This window comes from Nicotiana tabacum, chromosome 7, assembly GCF_000715075.1.
Source record: "Nicotiana tabacum cultivar K326 chromosome 7, ASM71507v2, whole genome shotgun sequence".
NCBI lineage: Eukaryota > Viridiplantae > Streptophyta > Magnoliopsida > Solanales > Solanaceae > Nicotiana > Nicotiana tabacum.
Genome location: NC_134086.1, coordinates 175931990 through 175955335, shown reverse-complemented (window position 1 = coordinate 175955335; position 23346 = coordinate 175931990). Strand labels below are relative to the sequence as shown.

Genomic DNA, 23346 nt, shown 5'->3' with positions numbered 1-23346 from the left:
AATTGTTCACTTGTTAATACCATTCTCTTGCTATAAACACAGTGGCGGATACACCTTTGGACATATGGGTGCTGAAGCACCCATTGGCTTTGGCCAAATTATATAATATATTTATATATAATACCTAAAAACTTCACTAATTGATCATGAGCACCCACTATGACTATGCTTGGCCATCTAGAATTTAAATTAAAATCAATGAAGCACCCACGACCTATAAATCCTGGATCCGCCACTGCATAAACAGATGATTAACACCATGTCATATTTCAGAGATATCGAAAATACCTGTTACATTTAAGCAGCATAAGTTTCCCCGACATTTATTCCACTCAATATCAGACCTGCTGCATCTTGATCGAAGATTTTACCTTATGATTGCATCTTGGTTTTATAGAACCTTAACTTGTAGTGTAAGAGAAACCTAAATTTGTCTTAAATATAAATTATTGAACATTAAAATGAAATGAGCCCAAACGAAGCCAATGATATATGCAGGACGCGTACAACCGTAGTTCTGGTAGTGTATCAATTTCATAACCCCGACCACAACCCCAAACAAAACAAATTTATAAAGAAGAAGAGATCCAGTTCTAATCGCCAGAGGATCAGAGCAGATAATAGTGACTACAAGATATGAGTTAAAAAAGAAATAGTGACCATAAGATTACCTTTGTGCAGCACAAGATAGTTCTAAAACTAACTAAATAATACATGAACCATGTCTGCATCTTCAAGTAGCATCACCCAATAGAGTTTGTTATTCAGAGAAATATTTAAGCGGAATGTCATACATGTTGCACGGGGCCATAACAAATTATAGCAAAAAATCATTACATGCACAACGCCGTTCAAAAATAGAAAACTGCAAGATACAACAAATAGTGATCAAATACAAAAACTTCTTAAGTTATTATTAAATAAATACTCAATCCTACTTCTACAAACAGCACATAGCAGTGCCATCATGAATAACAAACATAGACATAGATAGCTTTTCGACTTTAGCAAGGATCAAGTTTTGCCGGCGTTTACTGAGTCTCACATACATCATAGTAAGAATAGCATTAATAAGCCAACTTCACTCTGCTCTGGACTGCCCAGCTCGTGAAGACAATATAATTCCAACAATAAGCCCATAAAGAGCCAAAGCTTCAGCAAAAATGAGAATGAGGATCATCCCAACAAAAAGCTTTGGCTGTTGTGCATTAGCCCTGTAAAAATATAAATATTGTTGAGTACATTAGCAATAAAATGCAATCAACATGACACAATGCAATAATAGCGCCAATGACGTAAACAGAAGAGAATAGTAAATACAATAATTAAGATGCAGTAGCCCTAACAATGACTCGCTGGTTGCTTAATTTCTTCCAACAAAAATGAGACGCTCTAAGAAAAGGCAACTGTGGACCTTGCACAGTTTGGCTTCGCCACTTAAAGAAGCCAGACAATTATTGAGAATGATAATCAAGCAAAATGTGTCTGACAGAACGTAAAGATATATGGCAAAGAAATCAGAGAGGAAAACAAAGGCATCATGGATGGACGACCTAAAGTATGTTGAAATATACTAACATGCTGCAGCATTATCAAGACTACAAATTACATTTTCTGGATCAGTCTTCCATCAAACGCAGATTCCACGTCAGGAAAACCCATTGCTAAAATAACAAACACTTTGAAGGACACCATAGGTACTAACTATCAGCTGACCTTCAACTGCAAGAATACTTTTTATTTTTCCCTTTACTTCCCCTCACTTTATTAGGAGAAAGACTTCTCTGCAGGACATCATGGAGCTCAATCTAGTGTCATTTATTTTTCTTTTTATAAGATAAGAAATACAATCTAGTGACATTCATGTTACAGTCTTTTCCTTTAGAGCAGGTTGGAATTGGAAAAGGCAAATGAAATGAATCAGTGGCCTTTTGGCTAACCAAAGGCAACAATTTATGTAAGAGGAGGGAAATTAACCAAAATCATGGGAGACACCCCATCGTGTCCAAGCATAATAACTGCATAACACAATGCAAAGAAGAGCATAATTGCAGAAGATTTCTAGATTGTCTTGGCTTGTTAAAAACCATATTCTGTATCGAGGCCAGAAATTAGAAACCTATATCACTAACACCAATCACATTGACATGAGAAAAAATGAGGAGCCAGTCTTATAAAAGATATAAGCTTCCCTGTTATCTTAAGGAAACAAAAAACTGGTCCCATATGTTCCAATCCTGCCCCTTTTCTTTTTAAAATCTTTGCACTGAGAAAATCTACAGAAATATCTGAGCAATCCCATAGTTTCAAAAAAGGATCTGTTGGTATTACAGAACTCAGTTTTCTTCCAAAAGTTTACATCACCAAAAGGGAGAAAAGTTATTCCTTTATCTTTTGCGCATCTTCTAGACTTCTTTTTAAGGTTTCAACTTATTCATTAGCATATAAAATATCAACTTAATCATTTACATTACATGAAATGGAAAACACATATGAAAGAATGTTCATCCAAGATGATTACAATCAAGTCAAAGATTATCAAAGATACAGAATTCTGTAACACAAAATACATGCCAAAAGGAGCAAACACACAGAGAGAAGCAAGATCAATCATCATCTGAATCTTTCAACTGCCACGTGATGTCAAGTATTCTCTAAACACAAACTGGTATTTGCTGAAGCCAAAATTGAAAAACTAAAAGAGGCAGAATATAGTGTTTAAAGGTGATGGTAAAATTATATAGTAGTCAGAGAAGAAGATGGCTTAAAAGAACAGATAAAGGCCACGCTTTGAAAAGGTAGAAGTTCTGTAAGATAGAAGCGTATCCAATCCTAAGCCCAAATAAAGGAAAAGAGTTATTGACTTATTGTAGGTTAACTGCCTGGGTAAAATCAATCTAATGATAATGAATCCTCTAAATACTGTACGTAGCATAATAGACTCAAAGTTGATTGATTGATTGAATGAAAAGTGAAACGTTTGTAAACTTTTTGAAATAGCACTATATTCGGAAGTTCTTATTTAATGAAAGTGCAGACAATTGTTGGACAACTCAGAAAGAGAATAAATCAATTTTCCTAGATCATAAACACTCAGTCTTCCCATTTTAGGTGATTGTTTTGGCGAGAGAACAGAATTTAATATGTTAACTTGACTTAACAATGATATCAATGATAGACCAAAATATAAAAATGATATGGGATGCCATTGTAGTTACATATGGCTCATTTTATTATTTGAAAGTTATAAGAACACTGTCTTCAATGATAACATCTAATGTACTACTACATACATCTAACTAATGTTTGTGTGTAAGGTTGCTGGTAGTCCCAAAAGCAATGCTTACAATCTATTACAACAGAACTTCTCAATAAATACTTTGATAAGAGTGTTTGACCTGTTCTCGACAATTTGCTAACTGCAACCTAACCCATTTATTATCTGTGGTTTTGATTCTAACCTTCATTAGACATATAACTCAAGCCACTTAACCTTAGTCCTGCTGCATAATTCCCGATATAACTTTGAAAAGTAAACAAGAAAATTATTTCTAACCAAGATCAGACAAATTTAGATGATACACTAGAACTATGAAGTTTGACCTTAACAAAAGTTACCCAAGATGCCTTCCTATTCACATGGTTAACTAGCTCGAAACAAAAGTTCACATTTTTTTAATACTACCAACATCTTCCTATAAAGAAATCACAACTTAATGAGCATACATAGCAAGTATCTCGATCAAGATACAACATTGTAACCTTTGGAACCTATAAAAAGAGATAACAAGAAAGCCGAACCCTAACCATATTTTAACAAGTAATACAAGATAAATACTCAACTTCGCCTAATTCTCAACAACATAAAATCTCTCAGATTCAAGTCAACAGGCATTAGCATGGAAGTAATAATTGGACAATGAAGCAGCAAAAAAAGGATAAAACAAAATAAAGGAATGAATACCTAACACCGGCATCACCAACAATACCAATAGCCATTCCAGCAGAAAGTCCAGCAAGACCACAAGCGAGACCAGAGGAGAGATGAGCATATCCATCAAACAGGTAATACGACTTCGTTTTGGGATTAATACCAGTACTGATAATAACAGCAATAATCAAACCATAAATACCCAACACACCAGCCATAACCACCGGAACAATGGATTTCATCACCAGCTCTGGTCTCATCACTCCCATAGACGCCACTCCTACACCGCTCTTTGCTGTTCCGTACGCTGCTCCCATGCCTACGAAATATTCGACAAAATATCAATTAGATCTAAAGTATTTTACGACTTGATGCGAATCTTTTGAGAACTTACAGGAGAAGACCAGAGCCGCAGCGGCGCCGAGGAAGCCGAAGAAAGGAGCAGTTTCATCGCCGCTGAATGTCGACGACATTGTTCCGATCGGATTTTGGATCTGACAAGTTGATTAGATTTAGATACAAGGAGAGTTTTATCGAGTATTTGTGTATGGATCTGATTTTATGCTCTACAAGTTAATAATTGAAATCTGGTTGATAAATAAAGTCAAGCTTCATACACGTGGCTTCCGTGTTCTGATGCAGTTGGGTTTGGGATTTTTTTTCCCCCGGGATTTCACACTGTTTTAACTTTTTTAATAGGGAAAAATATTATAGCCCCTTTAATAAATAATACACTTTTTATTTTACACATTTCGCGAAACTTTTATAGCCACAAAAATATCATGGTCTCACAAAACTCTTTGCCCTTATAAACTTTTAGGGCCACATGATTCAAAAGTTTTTTTTTTCTCTTAAAGTTCGTGTCAAATCAAAATATATCGTCTAAATTAAATCGGTTATGTATGTATGTATGTATGTATGTATGTATATATATATATATATATATATATATATATATATATATATATATATATATATATATATATAACTATATTAAAAGCACGAAGGCCCTTAGCGAAATATCGTTCGTCTTTTTTACCCTGTGTAAGTGCATTTTAAGCTGGCTAAAACTGTAAATATCAATAAAATATTTTTGGGAAGAAAAAATAAAACTACCGTATGACCAAAAAAGGAGAAAGAAAAAGTGAATAAGTGAAAAACAACTTCTTCAATTAATATCCATCACAAAATGTTATTTTCGTAGGCTAAAAAGGGAAAATAGAACTTAAAAGGAGAATAAGTAGGAAACATTTAATATCCCTATAAAAAGAAAAGTCAAATTTTTGATGGGTTCAAAAATAAAACACTCAAGTGAATAAGTAGAAAATTTATTATTGATGATATCCCTATTAAAGGGCATTAGAAATGTGTACCAATTTTCATGACATTAGGGTTTAGTTTCTGCCTTGGTTAAAAATTTAGTTATTACTTTAAGAGTCAATTTAGTTGTCTTTTACCTTGTTGTCTTTCGTTATTGGTTGTTGTTTTAACTTGAAAAAACTCTTGCTTTGAATTCTCTTTTATGTTCTTTTTAGTTTGCCATATGAGAAGTTTGATATTTTCATTAGGGTTGTTGAAGTTTTAATCGTTGATTGTGATTCGAACTCCTTTATTGCTTATTAGTGCTTTTGCTTCTATTTATCATTTTTTTTTTATGTTCTTAACTTGGTATTGTCTAACTTTTGTGCTTTCTTTCTTCCAATTTAGGCTATCGATTCTAGATCGTAGAAGCTTTTGGATCCTTTGAAACTAACACAACAAAGTATATCGAGGTAAATTATTATTTATTTTGTTCCTCATCAAATGAGATATGAATTACACCTTAGCATGTGAGTCCCTTAAACTTTTTTATTTTTTCGTTTTATAGAATATTATTGTAACCTCTAGCAATTTTTCTTAGTTTAGTTTGTTGTTAATTTTGTTTTTAATCTTTTATAGGATTTTGGAAGAGTTATTTTCAGTTTAAGTCTTTTTCTTTACACCATATAATTCAATTTTTTAGGATAAAAGACTATGCTGGTTAATACTTTGGGTTAAAAAGGGGTTTATGCTTAAAAAAATATCTAAAAACTAATGTCGCATCAATATGAAATTTTGCTACTAATATTCAAGTTTTCTTTCTTAGCAATAACTCCTTTCCTTAACTAGAGGTCTTGAGTTCGAGCCTTTGGTATGAAAAAATTTTGGTAGGGAGCGCTCCCCCCTCCCAAATGAGGCCATGCACGGCGCGAATTCGAATATAGTCGGGCTCCAATGGGGGTACCGGATATCGGATGGGAAACTAAAAAAAATAACTCCTTTCAAAATCTTTAAGGCTAACGCTTTTTTATTCCCGATCCAATTCAATTATCTTTTATGAATCACACTTAATTTTTACACAAAAAAATAAATTTTTATTATATATAATTTATGACACCGTCTTTTATACTAAACAAAAATACATCATAAAGAAATATTTATAGAATAATGAAGGTGACAAACATCTTTTAGACTAAAATTGTGGTTGATTGTTCTATAAATAAAGTCAACCTGATTATAAAAAAGATTACTAACTTCTACTTACATCTAAAGTAATTATAGTCTACTTTCTTTCTTTAATTTTTATTTTAAAACTCAAATATATTATTTAATATTATAGTTGAAAAATTTTAAAAATTATATATTCATTAAATTAAAATTCACGCGCAAAGCGCGTATGTATGTATATATATATATATATATATATATATATACACTAGGATTTCTAAAAGTAATCATGTAGGATTCCTAACGTGTAGTATTATGTCCTAAAACTAATAGGATTATAAGACTGATATATAAAATTCCGGTTATGTCCTTTTATTATGAGTTATTATGCTTAATATTATAAAATTATTTTTGTAAACCGACATAAATTCATACTTTTACAATAATATAGATAGATAAATTACTTTTTGTGGGCAAGTGTATTCACTTTTTGACAGGATGGTGTTGCTTCTATCTTCTTCTTTTTTTTTTTTTTTTTTTGGAAGACCTATGCTCGTTATGGACAATTGGACATCCTAAGCACGAATTTATAATCAAATGTTAATACGAAAAAAGAAATTAATTTGTTAGTAACTAATACTCAAATAAATAAATAAAAAGAAACGGAAGAAAAAAGAAGAAGTTAAACGTGACCTGATGTGGGAAGAACTCGTTAATGAATTTAAATTCCTTTTAGATGCCCCGAAAGTAATTATACCAATAGAATTCCTAAAGATAATCACGTAGAATTCCTAACGTGTAGTATTATATCCTAATTGGATTATAAGGCTAATATCTAAAATTTCGGTTATGTCCTTTTATTATGAGTTATTATGCTTAATATTATAAGGATATTTTTGTAAACCGATATTGTATTCATGCTTTTATAATAATAATAATAATAATATATATATATATATATATATATATTAAATTACATTTATAAAAATTTATACAAATGGAACCAGATGTAACAATATCTTTAAGACAGAGATTGTAAACCAAAGGTCTATTCGAGGGGGGTTGATAGAGAAAATGATCTCCTATATAAAAATAATATAATTATTTTTATCTGAACGGTCAAATATGTAACTTCTCCTTTTTATTATGCTCACCGTGAGTCGTAAAAATTACATGGGGTGGGCGCCCCTTTTTAACCTGTGTCCGCTTTGTTTGTTGTTTGCACTGTACCCATTTTTTTTGTTAAAAGCCTTTTAAAAAAACTATTTTGCCCTTTTTTATTAAAAGACTACTTTCTCTCCAAGTATACGCTAGTTCTCTATGTTAAAATTGAATTTTTCTCAAAGGAAGCTAACAGTACACCTATGTTATTTCAAGGAACAATGCAAAGTCGTTAAGCACGTTTTAGGACTCTTCAGAACCAAAAATGGGAGAAAAAGTTAATTTCATCACCAATAAATTCACTTTCAAAATTTTCTTTTCTTCTAGCACTACAGAAGTATGATCTTATAAAGCCTTTGCCATTACCTTTTTATAGTGAACATGCATGGAAGAATTCATTAGAAAGAGAATCTTCATCTTTTTGATGATTGATTGTACCTGTGATTGCACGTTCCCACGGTGTCGAAATATACTTCGAGCCGTTTTGTAACTGGCGAACTTCAGTTCTAAAGTTGAAGTTTCTGTTTTGTAATTGGTGAACTTCAGCTTTAGGAGCTGAAGTTTTTGTTTTATAACTGGCGATCTTCAGCTCTAGAGCTGAAGTTTTTATTTTAGTAACTAGTGAATTTTTGTTTTGTAACTGTCGAACTTCAGCTCTAGACCTGAAGTTTTTGTTTGTAACTGGCAAACTTCAACTCTAGAGCTGAAGTTTTTGTTTGTAACTGAGCGAATTTCAGCTCTGGAGCTGAAGTTTTTGTTTGTAACTGGCAAACTTCAACTCTAGAGCTGAAGTTTTTGTTTGTAACTGAGCGAATTTCAGCTCTAGAGATGAAGTTTTTGTTTGTAACTGACAAACTTCAGCCTTCTTAGAGTTGAAGTTTTAACTGACTTTCTATATGATTCGAACGTTGAAAGTATTAGATGGAAATACAGGTGCTCACTAACTTATATAATCCTCTTGATCAGATTCCTCCCATTTGGTATACTTCTTAAATACCAAATTGATGAACTAAAAGGTTTCTATCTCCACAACCCATGTCAATTACTGAAACATTTTCACAATCAGCGACTTCAGAAAGGAGTGGTCTATCGGATTGAGGGCGGATATAACTTTGAGGGATAGTAGAGTGGCGGATTCCGCTGGACAGAACTTTTATTTCCATGGAATATATCTGGCTATCCAAAACATATGAAAAAAGGGATTTTTTGTTTTGGATGGGGTATAATGGTCATATTATTACGGATTTTTTATTAGTTGGCTGCGAAATCAATAGTTTTTAAAATTAGGGTACAGGTTAAAAGGTGGCATAAATATAAGGTATGGCTGCAAATCGCCTTATTCCCTAAAAGGGGATTCGCGTAAAATCGGAAGAAATTCGTTGTCCGGTCCATTGAGAAAGAGATTAAAAAGTTGATCATGAAGATCCGCTTTTAACTCTAAAACTTTGATATCGAACAACTCATTATTTACCGCTGATAGAAATTCAATCGGAGTTCAGGTTTCTTTTAAAAAGCTTCTCACTAACTTTTCGTATCCCCCATCGTAAGCCCTCCACCCCACCAAAAAGTAAAGAACCCGTGGTGCCTGCTTGTGACACATAAGGCTTGCTTTTCGTGATTACTATGAAATAGATGGCGGACTCAATTCATTAGGAGCTGGAAGGACGACATCTCTCTCAGAAAAAAGGGAAATAAAAGACGAGAGGATCCTGCCTTTATTTTGACTACCCTAGGCTAGAGGACTTGACTGACCACCTCAGAGGTCGGAAGAAGATTCTTGGAGACCACGTCAACCCTTGCTGAAAGGGGTATGGGGTTAGTCGAACTCTGATTATATAAAAGCCCTCAGTTTAATAGAGTACTAACGTAGATTAAATTAAAGTAAATACAAATAAAGGTGAGACGCTTTCGCTTGTCCACCAACTCGTTCCCATGGCAGAGTTCACTTGAACAATGGGAAAAAAGTTCTCGTATTTTATTTCAATATCTCATTTGTTTAATGTTCTACTTTTTACATCTCTTTGGAAGGAAAGAGTATGAAATTTGTTTTTGGTATGCTTTGTACTCTGGCTCATACTCTAGTCGTATCAATAAAAGTCTTTCACAACAAGTATAAAGATTATTTACACATTGATACAACTGCGAAGATTTGAAGATCAAAGGTAAAAGAGATGAAGATTTAAAAAAAAGTTGGAAGCTTTTAGGGAGTTCGAAGATAAAAGCTAAGATTACAAAGTGGAAGAGGTACAAAAGGTCAAAGCTTTTATAGTAGCAAAATGTAATCATTACGCGATGTTTCACATTCAGAAGTGACTAGCTGATGGTTGACACGTGTCCGAAGTCAGAACGACGCGACTAATGGAACGTTTCGGCTTCTTCGTCGTCTAGGTTGTAACATACGAAGGAAAGAGTCGGGGTTCATCTATCGTCTCTCATCATTTCGGCAAACCTACTCTCTAAGAAATGAGGGGACTATCTGCATACGAGTGAAACTGAAGGTAACATATACCCCGATTTCCCGGTAGGACAAACGAAGCGAGGACGTGATCGCATGGGATCAGATTTGGAGTTGGAGACCTCTCGTACTGGGGCCCAAAAGGAGTGCTCGAGAAGACAACACTTCCTCGAACCCGGAATGAGCTCCGAGATCTCGGAAAACATGATAACGCTTGCACATGACTAACGGAGGGCCGCGATATCTGCACCCTATCGGATATCACGGCACAGATCTCGACCCGCATTAGCAGCAAATCAGTGATTAATGAAAAAGAAGATTTTTACCTTTCTTAGAATTATACTAGAAGTGAAACTCTCCTACTACATAAAGGAGTAGTTTTTATTCAATACCAACACTGTAACACACATATTAAGACAATATAAACTTATTTCTTTGCTTTCTAGTTATTAAAAGGTTCTTATTTTAATCACAACTCTTCATACACATTTGGCTCCGAACCGGGGGCAGAGCAACTGCTAAGCTTAGATTCGAGCATGGATTCAACGTCACAACTAGTTTGGTTATTTATTTTATCTTTAATTCGTTTATCTAACATTCTTGTTCATTTGTGTTGAGTCAATACATATCTTTAAAATCGCGTATAAATTCAACTGTTATCCATTTAAGGGTAAATAGTTTGGCGCCCACCGGGGGGTTAAGGATAATAGTGATGGTTTGATACAAAATTTTCATAACACTCTCTATTTTATGCTTGTTATTTAAGATTTTAATTTCAGATCAGCTAAAAAATGTCAAACTCTTGGTCTGCTCACTTGAACGCTGATGTTGAGTCTGGCCATTATGGCGAAAACACCAATATGGTACCTAGCAATGAGGTGCCCCTTGCTGATCCCGATGGAGTCCCGGTTGCAGATTCAGTCGATGTTAACTCGCATGTGACATCGATGCCAACCTACCTACCGAACCTGAGAATAGCATTCGTCGAGGGGCGCCCCAAGGTGAAGGTTAGTCTACTGGTGATTTTCGAAATGTTACAGGCCCAACAGGTGCCGATAACGTCGTTGCAAAATCAAAGTCGCGCCCCTAGCATGGTTGAGCCCGAACCATCCCGGAAAAATACCAGAAGAAATAAGCAGGTCACCGAAAGGGCGGGTGAAACTGATACCAGTGTCAGCTCCAAAGTAATGAAAATGCCCGAATCATTAATCAAATAAATGGAGTCGGGTGAAAAGAAAATTGAAGCAAACGACAACAAGGTAGAGACATATAATTCCCGAGTCGATCAAATCCCGGGAGCACCTTGTCCAAAAGCCTTTTCCTCCAAGCGCGCACTGAAGCCAATCCCGAAGAAGTTTCGTATGCCCCATATTCCGAAATATAACGGAACCACGAATCCAAATGAGCATGTGACCTCCAACACGTGCACCATCAAAGGTAATGACTTGGAAGACGACGAAATCGAGTTAGTGTTATTAAAAAATTTCGGGGAAACTCTGTCAAAACGAGCAGTGATATGGTACTACAACTTTCCCCCAAATTCCATACAACTCATATACAAAATATACAAAAGACATATTGTATAAAATTTGTATGAAAGTTGCATTTAAGTTGTATGATATTGTAGATATATTTTAACTAGGTAAACTAATGTATAAACGTTGTAGATGAGTTGTAAATAAGTGTATACTATATAATTAGTTGTATGAAATTTATTTTTAGTTTGTATGTTGTTATAGATATATCAATTTTTATTAAATTTGTACGAAGTTTATTTTTAAAGTTGTATGTTGTTGTACCATCAAATTGTATAATATTAATTGTAAGTACGATGTATCCATTTTAGTGCTGATTTAAATAGGTTTCGTTAATTTGTGATAGATTAGTGTATTGGGTAAATTAACCAATCTAGTGAAGGAGAATATTTTACTGGCCCCACACGATAATTATTAACCTCGTAAAATCTTTGGACAAATTTTAATATATATCAACAACTTTATGTAAAAAGATAGTATTGATAACTTAAATACAAATTTTATACGACGATTCATACATTATACATCTATTTTTCAACTTTTATACAATATCCAAATAAAATATATATATAATTAACACAATACAATTTAAATACAATTATACTACAACTTTACGACAATTTCGTAAGTATATTGTATGTCATGTGTTCTTCTTCTTCTTCGAATTTTAATCTGAAATTCAGCCAAAACCAAGTCTAATCTTCACCAAACACTCTCAAAATTGAGATATAAACTTCAAACAATATTCACAATTGTTTGCAACAACACTCAATTCAAACAAATAATGATTATTGAAAACCCAAATTCGAATTCAAAACTTTATGATAGATTAGTGTTCGAATCTTCAATTCCTACGATCTTCTTACAAGGTGCTGAATTCATCTCTAGAAAAAGACTATCAAACTGCAGGATAATCTGATTTTCAAGAGAGCACGATACAAACTGAAGTGTCACAAGTTTGAATTCAATAACATTCCCGCACTGTTAAAGTTCCATACTTAGTGGGTAACAATGTAAAAGAGAAAAAGGACAGTGACAAACTAGAGGTTACTTCAATAGGTTGATTGTCGTAAGACAACTTTTAGGCTTACCTTATTGAGAGAGAAAGACGGCGAGGGAGAGAGAGTGATGAAGAAAGAAAGAAAAACTGATGAGAAAGGCGACAGTGAGGAAAGAGGAGAGGATAGAACAAAATAAAAAGGATGTAACTAAATCCCCTAATTTAAGGCATTAATAATGGACTGTATATAATTTGTAAGTAATCTTTCTTTAGGGTGGGTAATATACAAAATTAGGACAACTTTAGTAAATAAGTTTCAAATATTGTACGGGAGAAAAAATCCAATTTCCTTTTCCGAGTAGGAGTGTAGCTATGAATTTGTGAATCAAATTTGTTTCATGGCCCAGAGATTGGCCCAAGCCCAAATTCCTTTTAGCGGGTCGGCTAAACAAACGAGACCCATATAAGCTCTTTCTCACTCTGCACGAACTCCTCACATTCTCTCTCCCTCTCTGTAAAGGAATCAAATTGTATGTTTCTCTTTTCCTCTCATAATTTTTCCTGTTCTGTTTGCTTCTTAATTTGACAACAAGCCTTAGCCTTTTTTTTTTTTTTTTTTTTTTTAATGATCCTTAAGTGTAAACACATAAATTTTGGTGAATTGGATTAATGCTATATTTGCTTCCTTTGATTATAGAAACGTTCTACTTTAATATCACCGTTCTCTGTAATTTTTACGAGTTAATATCTTTTCTTATTTGCTTCTCATGTGATAAAGGCTCGAACTTGTGACTGTGTTCCAAAATTTCTGAAAATAATCTGAATTACTAGTAAAGCATATCCTGAATCCTGATTCTTCTAATGATCAGCCATTGTTTTGAAAAGGATATATATTTTTATAATATCCTTTTTTTTGCCGTTCTTTTAGGTTAGCTGAGACAGTTGAGTTCAGGTGATTCGGAGATAGCAATCATGGTAAATTTTCTGTTCTCCGCCGTTAATATGCAGCAATAGTATTACTGCTTCTTTGATGTATATAACCCCATGGTTGTACTAATTTTTTTTAGATATAACTTAGTTGGCATTGTTTTAAGAATAATAAAAAGGGCTAGACCATATTGGATTTATTGTATGCAACCTTACTTTTGCACGTTTGCAAGAAGCTAGGCTGTTTTCGTAATATTCTTCTCTTGAGTAAAAGATGGAACTGGATTCTGACTGAACTTATATTACTTGGGGTTTCTTAATTTAACAAGAGCTCACTGAGTGCTAGCATTGGTAGCACTAAACTTATGAATAGAATGTCATCAGTAGGGGCACATTTCCTCCTTTTGTTAAATTCCGAGAAAGGAGGAGGAGAGTTGGCCACTGCAGTAGTTAATAGGTTGAGTACCATTAAGTGATAAAAGTTTGTACATCTGCAACAGAGCAGAATTTCTTTTAAAGAAACATAATATTGAGAGGGTAAATCTTTTAATTGGAATTGGCTAAACCGACTTTGTTTCCCATAAGCTTCTCGAAACAAAGCCAATCATTCGGTGCTTCTACCTTCAGAGGAGCACCTTCTTTGTTGATGGCAGCGGTTCTTTGTTTGATATTATTTAATTCTGTGTTGTAACCTTCACAAATCTGTGATTGACTTTATTGACGTCTACGTTGTTTGTGTTATCTTCCTTTGTCATTATTGTACTTTTTGGTTTGTGATCTGCAGTTTTTTGATGGATATGGATATCATGGAAGATCATTCGAACAGACGTACCGGTGTTATCCTGTATCATTCATTGATAAGGTTGGAAGGTTTTTTTAATTCCTTTACTACTCTAATCTACTGTGGTAATTGTCTGTGAAGGTTTCACAAAATCCTTCTTGTTCCTTTGACTTCCATCAGATTGTCATTCTCACAAAAGTCTCATTACATCTTATTTCCCAAGGTTGCGTCATGTACATTTTTTGTTGTTCAAGAGAAGGGGGTAGGGTGGAGGAGGGCATGGAATTTTTTGTGATAAGGGGAAGGAGGGGGTTGGATTTAACTATCTAGCAGTTCTTTTTGCTGTAGTTGTACGTCGAAAGAGCTCTCTTTTTTTAATACCTATATACATATATATGCTGCGGAAGATGGATCTTATATGTGTAATAAACTTGTACTTCAGATGTTTGTCTCATGTGTCACCTTTTCAAATTGTTTTCGTTGGTATTTATTTTCTGTTACTTTTGCTTCAATCCTGATTCCGTTTGTTTCACACTTTGCAGCCACAGTTAGAAAATGGAGACAAAAGTAAGTAATGCCTATACCTTTTTTTTTTTTAATAAAAAATCTGCGATAGGTGATTCTATCTCTGAGTCTTATATTGCTTTTTTTTTTTCCAGTTATAATGCCTCCCTCTGCTCTTGATCGTCTAGGTCAGTTTGTTTTGTATCTTGGCATTATTAGTTATTTAGATTTTGCACCTTTAACAGTTGGCAGATTGTCCTTTTCTTCACCTGTATTCAACATTGAACGTAATTTTGCAGCATCACTTCACATTGATTACCCAATGTTGTTTGAGCTTCGAAACGCTGCCGCAGAGCGGGTTTCTCACTGTGGAGTTTTGGAGTTCATTGCAGAAGAGGGCATGATATATATGCCATACTGGGTACGAGTTACTTCTGTGTAATCTTATTTTCTTCAGTTCAGCTTAACTGTTGTGCGTAAAATCATTAAGGTATGGGCCTTGTAGATGATGCAAAATTTATTCCTACAAGAAGGAGATATTGTTACAGTGAAAAATGTAACACTTCCTAAGGGGAAATATGTCAAGTTGCAACCGCACACAAAGGATTTTTTGGATATTTCGAACCCAAAGGCCATGTGAGTTTACTGAACTTCTGTTACTTTTCTGCGGTTCAATTCCATTTTAGTAATAATAAAATATTAAAATGTATCAAATTATGAAACAAGCGAATAGGAGATAATGGTCTTCAAAATAGGAGAGTGGGATGTGGTAAAAATAGACCAAATCCATGTTCCTGAGTTAAGTGGAACTTAAGGACAATTTTGAGTTAAATCATTTAGGAGAGATCACGAGACTAATTCAATCGGATTGGCACTTTATTGTTGGTGTACACCGTAACTACTCACCATATGGAACATTAGAGATTGAAAGTCTATTGTTGGTGCACTAGTCATTTCTCTTAAGTCTTAACCAGTTAAAAAAGCTGAGTCAACTTTGAAGTGATATTGCTTCAGTACATGGATGTATAAGAACATAGAGCAATTTCACCTCTTTGTTGCTGGATTAACTTTTTGTGAGATTGTTTATTTGTTTATGAGGTAAATTCTTCCTTGTAGAGCTAGAAGCACCAAAGGAGTGTCGTCGGCGAAAGGGAAACATTTTGTTGTCCAGGATTGAAATAATTATGTTTGACATGTAGCTAAGTAGAGAGAAAGGGCTTAGGTAAGAAGCACAAAGATCTAAGCAAGGAGTTCTTATTGTTCAAATACTTTCCGCATTAGCTTTTTCGTTGTTCTTTTAAATTGAGATAATGATATGTGCTAATGGTTGACATATCTCCTTCTACGAGTAAATGTGGAATTGAAATGATATTTTATAGAGGTATAAAACATGAATAATAATTGACTTTGTGTTCCATTTATGAATATGCACAGATTTGACTTCCGCATGTCCTAATCCATAGAGTCTTGCCCTTTATTCTAATTGCTCTAGTATTTGTATGTTTCCTGCTTGAATACTAGGCATAGTTAGGTGAAATAATTGACAAGTATAATTTATTTTCATTTTTAAAATTTTTAGCCTAAGGAGAATTACATCTGCTAACTGGTATAACCAAAGCTTGTTTGTTCAGTTGCTTATTAGTTTACTCTCATTTACGAAATATCCACATACTGATGGATGCTTTGACGTTTGACTTCTTTCCTCACTGATGCAGCTTGGAGACGACACTCAGAAACTTTTCCTGCTTAACGACAGGAGATAGTATTATGGTGGCTTACAACAACAAAAAGTATTACATAGATATTGTGGAGACAAAACCTTCGAATGGAATAAGTATCATTGAGACAGACTGCGAAGTAGACTTTGCTCCCCCTCTTGATTATAAAGAACCTGAAAGAGTGGTTCCTTCTCATCCAAGCAAGGCTCCAGCAGTAGGTGCATATTCTTCAATGTTTTTTTTCTTTGATGACCGAGAAATCCGCCTAGGGTCAATAGGGCCAACCACAGCCTTTGAAACTCGGGGATATGGGCCCGCATCTTTACCCTTCTCCACTTAAATACCAGGCTTAGTTCGCATGCCGCAGGGCTTGACCTGTGACCTAAATTACAAGTCCCTCAACCTTTGACACTTGAACTAAATATTATTTGATACTTCTCCCTCCAAGACAAATTTACTGAAATTAATTTTCTCCATCCTCAAGAAGCACCACATATTATTGCTTATATTAGTTGATCATGCTGTAATACCTGTCAGCGGAGAACTCCATATTTCAGACATATTTAATTGTTCTTCTGGAAATACTGTTAATCAACTCCTGACACCTATTCAAACTATTTTATCTTATACTATTCAAATAACAGCAGCTAGTTGAGACGGAGGCAATATCTAGTATGGTTGTAGAGACCAACAACAAATTCTTAATATGACCAGAGTTTCATGGCTATTGCGATTGCCTTTCTACAGTTTTAAGTTCATTTTATCTGTACATCTGTGTGGTTAACAAAAGGGAGCTTGGTGCCCTTGGAAGTGCGTTGACTTTTTGATACTTCCATGTTGGGATGTCTGGTGATAGATATTGTTGGGCCAATTGTTATTTGGCCGGTATGTTGCAGTTCTAGGAGTTAGCTTTTCAACTGTAATTGCTTATTCCTGTAGATTACCGTAAACCTTGCTATGTCTGAACTTTGTTCTGGTAGCTTAATGATTTTTCGCTCATGCAGGTCAAGAGGCTGCAGCCGAACCAGAAGAGCCAAAATTCAACCCTTTTACTGGTGAAGCGAGACGTTTGGATGGGAAACCATTAAAACAGCAACCTCCACCTTTGGCCGCTTCTGGATCCTCAGACAAGCGAACCAATGTTACTAATGGTAGTGGGAAGTCTGCTGCTGCTGCTGCTGCAAGCTCTCAAACTTCTAGTCGTCAGTCACAGGGGAAGCTTGTATTTGGCTCAAACGCAAATCGCGCTCCTGAAAAACAAAAGGTTTTATATCTCTATACATGCTAATATTCATAATCTTTATTTCTTCTCTCTTTTCCTTTTCCATGCTAATACAAATTCGACTGTTTATACCTCGGTTTCTATTGTATCTCACTCTCTTAATGCTCCTTTCCATATGCAGGAACCCGTGAAAGAGGAACCTGAAAAGAAAGAAGAACCCAAGTTTCATGCTTTCTCTGGGAAAAAGTATTCTTTGAGGGGTTAATTGTGATATAATGACGTTCTGTCTATTTACCTTCTATGTATTAACCATTTCTTTTGCCAGCCAAATATCTGAATTATGTTTAACTTATTATATAATCTATAAAAATTAGGAGTAATCTTGAAAACGGTTGGCTGTCGTAGGCTCTCTTATAAAGCATGGAGTAATTTGTTCAGACACTCTAATTGCCTTTTGATCACCGCATTAATCATAGTTATTATTTATTTTCTTATATCTAAGCTTATTATTACCGAATAATATATTTTTTCAAGTGAGATAAGATGAATTTCGTAAAATTTTTAATACTTTTGCATTAGTACTTGAAAGGAACATTCTGATATGCACTAGTAACCGTTTCCAGAAAATTTTAGCGTACAACACGTAATTTCTTTTCTTTTAAACCCTTTTTTTCTATGTATGTTGTGTGAGAAGAAAAAGAATCCGAAAAACCAATAAAACCGTGGAAAAATGGACTCTATGTAATTTGCCCTGGTTTGATTTGTATATTTTACAAACAGATGTAGTGAATTTGGTTTCAATTTAGAGCCACCCATGCTTGGTATGTCACAAGTCATTTTTCAAGAAACAATATTTTTAGAAAATAATATTTTCTAAAAGATACTTTGTTATTTAGTCGAGTGAAACGGTGTCTTTTCAAGTAGCTCTATATACAAACTTATCTCGTCGCCATATTCCAATAGTTTTAAGTTCCAATGGATATGGAAACTTAACACACTCCATAAAATCAAATACTTCTTTTGACAATGTTCCAATTATCGTATCCCTACCCAAAGTTACTTACATAAAATTGGACTCAATATTGACACCCTCTGTTCTATATGCAAAGGAGCGGAGGAAACAATAATTCATGTCTTCTTTGAATGCCCCATAGCTATCAAATTTTGGAGCGATGCACGAGTCAATTTTCTTCCCTTTCACAGCAACTCTGATCACTGGCTCACTATTCTAAAGAATTCCAACATAGCATTGGATCAGTGGGTCTTGAGATATTTTCTTTCCATTTGCTATCTGGAACTTGTGGCTTAATAGAAATAATAACTCTTTTAACAATAAATGCAACCAACTACCGCTTGATGTGATAATCGGCTGCTGCAAAGAATTTAAGTATTGTACCAACTCCCCAAACTTCAACCTCCCACTACCACCATCTCTATCAAATGGCTCCCCCCAACAACCCCCAAAAAAAATTCTTTTATAAAATTTACATCGATGGGGCTTTCAAAGGAAAATATAAAAAAAGGTGGCATTGGTGGAATTTTCAGAAATAGCCATGGGTGTTGGATTTTGGGATACTACAAATCAGCCATAGCCTACACCCCAACCTACGTGAAACTCTTAGCTCTCAAAACTGACCTACAACTTGCCTCTGACAAAAAAATTGTTAATGTGGAAATTGAAACTGATGCAACAGACATATTTTGTTTACTCGAAAATGATACTTGTTCAATTTGTTTTAACTTGGTGTTTGAGTGCAGGTCATTACTGAAGAAACTGCAGAATCCGCTGATCCGGCATAACTTCAGGGAGGGAAATAAAGTTGCTCATTTTTTGGCCACCCAGGGATCCAAGCAGTTAGGCAGTAGTCAACTATTTGTATTGGAACAACCTCCCAACGCTCTTTTGAAAGCAATCCATGATGATAAAATTGGATGCACAAAATCTAGAACAGTATCTACTACTATATTTTCTAAGTTGGTGGAAATTGGAATCCTTTTGTAACTTGCACTACTAATGTAGACAATATGGTGGCAGCACCAATGCCTGAGGCCGATGGATCTCCTACTCTATGTAATAATATTAGTTAATGAATGAAAAGTTCGTATTACAACCAATAAAAGAAAAAAGTCGAGTGAAATTTGTTTTTCAAATACATGCATTGAAAATTGATATTTCCTCTGTTTAAATTTACGTATCTTACCTTTTATAAAAAAAGAAGAAGTTGTTTTAAAAGGATTTTTTTTTTAATATTTAATAACTCTTCAATTCTAACATTTCACATGCCACCTTTAATAGTACAAAATTCAAAAAAATAAATAAATTACTTTCTTAATGTAAATTTTTGAAGTCTAGAATGTTCATAAGAGTAAGATTGACAATTTATATTGGTAGTAGATTTTTAGGACTAACCATTGTTTTCTTTCATTGTTGATCACCTTACTATCTTATATTTTTATTTTGTTTTTATATGGCTTTTTAGTATTGTTCCTTCTTGTCTATATTTTTATTAATATGATGCTTATGCTTTCCTGAGCCGAGGGTTTATTGGAAACAACCTCTCTATTCTCACAAGGTAGGGATAAAGTATGCGTACACACTACCCTCCCCAGACTCAACGGTGTGGGATAATACTGGGTATGTTGTTATTGTTGTTGTAATGTAATTTTTGAAGTATTAGAAATTGAATGTTTATTGTAACAGTTATATTAACAGCTTGTTTGGATGATTGTTAGTATATTATATTGTATTGTTACTTTAAATACGATATTTGTTTTAGTTGTTACTTAAATTTTATTGTATCGTATCGTTAAATCTATCGTTACATAACGACAAAATGTGCCACTTTATGTAACGACCAATTTGGTGTGGTTGCGTCATTATCTTGTCTTTTTCTCTCATCTCACCTTTCATTATTATTAAATAATTTTATTTTATCATTACCTTACCTTTTTATATAATAAATTTAAAGTATCATAATTTTCTTTATAATATTGCAAGTTTATTCTTCATATTGTTGGTGCATGATATCATGAAACAACAACAAATGATACAATCTATCCAAATATTATATTTATCAAACAATACAGTACAATACAATATAATACAATACAATACATTATAAAACGATTTGTAACAACCATCCAAACAAGCTATAAGTTAATAGTTGAAACAATGTGAAAGAAATACTTCATACAAAAGTGAGGAAGATTATTTTTCTCATTTTTGTGGGAATAAAAATCTAGGAAAATATTTTGTGGCTATTAAACAAAGGATTAATATTTTGCTAAACAATATTATTAAAATTTTAATAGTTAACCCCAAATAAATAAAATCATACATACTCACAATTATTACCTTATCCATTACTTCAAATTCAAACAAAAACAAAAGCCTCATAAAATTTTTGTGCTCTTTGGAATAAGATAATCAAAAGATAAAACCTTTAATTAAACTTTTCTATTTTGTCTCCTTTTTTTCATTTCTTTGTATTGAGGCAATTTGAGCTCTAGGGTTTAAGAAAACGGAGATGGCGATGACACAGTGGTGCAGCGCAGCAGCGAGGAGAATGCTGACGATGATGGCTACGGAGCAACGAATCGCATATTCATCCCTAACATCATCATCATCTCCAGATGCCACGTCAGCGGCAATGGGAGGTCCGATTCTGTGCGGACGAGGGGATAAGAGGACGAAAAAGGGGAAGAGATTCAAAGGCTCATATGGGAATTCGAGACCCAAAAAGGAGAAGAAGATTGAACGGATCAAGGATAAAGTTGAGGTTCCCAGGTCTACCCCTTGGCCTCTTCCTTTCAAACTCATCTGATTTTATTATGCATTTATTTTCTGTACCCTGAAAAAAAATCGACTCTTTTGTCCCGTTTGCAATCCTCTGATAAGAAGATTTATGGATTTTTTTATGAATATTGAATGTATTTACTACTCAAGACAGTGTAGGCAGTTGTGTTTTAATTGTTTTGTTTAGCTACTAGGCGTATTGCAATACAAAGGTATTATCATATGGCAATGTAAGATTAGGAGCTGTAGGAATTGGGAATAAGAGCTGAATTATTTGGTTATTTGATGTCAAAACTCAACTAAATTCAACTACGCTCGATCCCAAATTAGTTGGGTTCAGCATCAATCATACTTTGATTTCTTAATGTTGTTCGTTAATGACCGAACACAATCCTCCTCATTTATGTTGTCTTGGAACTGGTTATGTTTTGCATATTGGCAATTTTGGGTCCAGAAAACTAAAGCTCCAAAATGGGATTAGTTTTGGCTACTCATTTTGCCTTCTTATCAATAAAGATCTAATTTTTATAGACATCTAATGTATCTCCATTTCCCAAGATTTGGGACATATGCATATCTCCACTTTCCTTGGTTGATATGACTATATGAGCTGATCTAGTCTCGTGCTGTTCTTGTGTCTGAGTTAGATGGTGTCAGATTCCAATAGAAAATAAACAAATGGAGAAACAAGGATATGGATTTGCTTTTTCTTCATATTACCGATTGTAGTTGCTGGCTTCAAATACACATCTATAGTTGTAGAACTTGGCCATTTAAGACGGACATTAGAAGAGTCGTTCTCATGTATTAGGCATGTTTGGGAGGTTGAAGTGAATTGGATGGATAAAATCTGCAGCTTTCAACATTGAACTTCATGTTTCAGTGTGTGGGAAATCCAGCCTCCCATATTCTTTATAGTTGAAGCTCTGAGCTAGAGATGTGCTTTTCTGTTGGCGGTTTTGCATCTCATTAGATCAATTAAGGTACTGTTTGCTTTATTATTGCTTGACATATATGTCACTTTTGTCCTCCTATTTTGTCAGTCTAATTTTCTTGATCTTTATCTTAATACTATCGGACACCCAAATAATTAGTGAACCTTCTTAAGTGACCGTTAATTGACATGCTGGAGTATATACATAGAGGTTAGGATGAGTATCCCAATGGCTTCTCAGCTTGTCCTTCTCTACTCTCTTTTAATAGATATTTGAATTGGTATATGACAGAGAACCGAATGGAGAATAATCAATTCTGAAGTTAAATGATTCTGCCAGTTACTGCTTTCTACTGAAATTAGTCTTGTTAGGTAGAGATTGCAAATAGAGTCGGGCGGACCTTGGATTTATTCAGACACAGAGCATAGATATACATGTGAATCGAACGCCATAGTTTCAAATGTACAATTGGTTCAATCATAAGAACCTTTAAGGTTAGATCTGTCAAGTTCAAATTTTGGATTCGTCTCTGATTGTGTATGGACATTGTGTAGTGAAATGAGTTTGCATCATTCTTATGGAGCATGCAACGTAATCTTAGCACATCTTTTGAAGAGGGCAAATCATGCATCTTTTATCTCTTTCCGGGGGACAACCCTCTCTTATATAGTGTTAAATTTGACTTGAGCGTAATAAATTTGAATATCTCTAGTGAAATGTTATTTGAAGATTTCTTATTATGCGAAGCCAGTGAAAAATTTGAATTATAAATCTAATGACAATGATCCCGTTCGATTACACATCAAAAACATCTTTTGTGGCGTCTTGGCATAAAACACTTTACGGTTTAAGATAAGAGAGTATTACTTAAACCAAAGAAAACAAAAACCCCAAATCCAAACAAAACAGAATGCG

The 23346-nt window shown here is 34.2% G+C and overlaps 3 protein-coding genes across 3 annotated transcripts; 2 read left to right on the top strand and 1 right to left on the bottom strand.

Moving 5' to 3' along the window:
* Window positions 1–732: 732 nt before the first annotated feature.
* LOC107774987 (V-type proton ATPase 16 kDa proteolipid subunit) lies at window positions 733–4598 on the bottom strand. Its single transcript, XM_016594648.2, has 3 exons — window positions 4326–4598; window positions 3965–4250; window positions 733–1214 (listed from the first exon to the last, which is right to left on the bottom strand). The coding sequence occupies exons 1-3, from the start codon at window positions 4402–4404 to the stop codon at window positions 1082–1084; spliced, it is 498 nt and encodes a 165-aa protein (XP_016450134.1). The 5' UTR covers window positions 4405–4598; the 3' UTR covers window positions 733–1081.
* An 8413-nt stretch (window positions 4599–13011) lies between these two features.
* Window positions 13012–18089, top strand: LOC107774986 (uncharacterized). Its single transcript, XM_016594647.2, has 10 exons — window positions 13012–13078; window positions 13477–13523; window positions 14260–14337; window positions 14799–14823; window positions 14916–14948; window positions 15060–15181; window positions 15266–15396; window positions 16476–16696; window positions 17483–17742; window positions 17882–18089. The coding sequence occupies exons 2-10, from the start codon at window positions 13521–13523 to the stop codon at window positions 17963–17965; spliced, it is 957 nt and encodes a 318-aa protein (XP_016450133.2). The 5' UTR covers window positions 13012–13078; window positions 13477–13520; the 3' UTR covers window positions 17966–18089.
* Window positions 18090–19192: 1103 nt separating this feature from the next.
* Window positions 19193–19702, top strand: LOC142162443 (uncharacterized). The gene has a single exon (XM_075218797.1). It carries the CDS (start codon window positions 19193–19195, stop codon window positions 19700–19702), a length of 510 nt encoding a protein of 169 aa, XP_075074898.1.
* Window positions 19703–23346: the final 3644 nt, after the last annotated feature.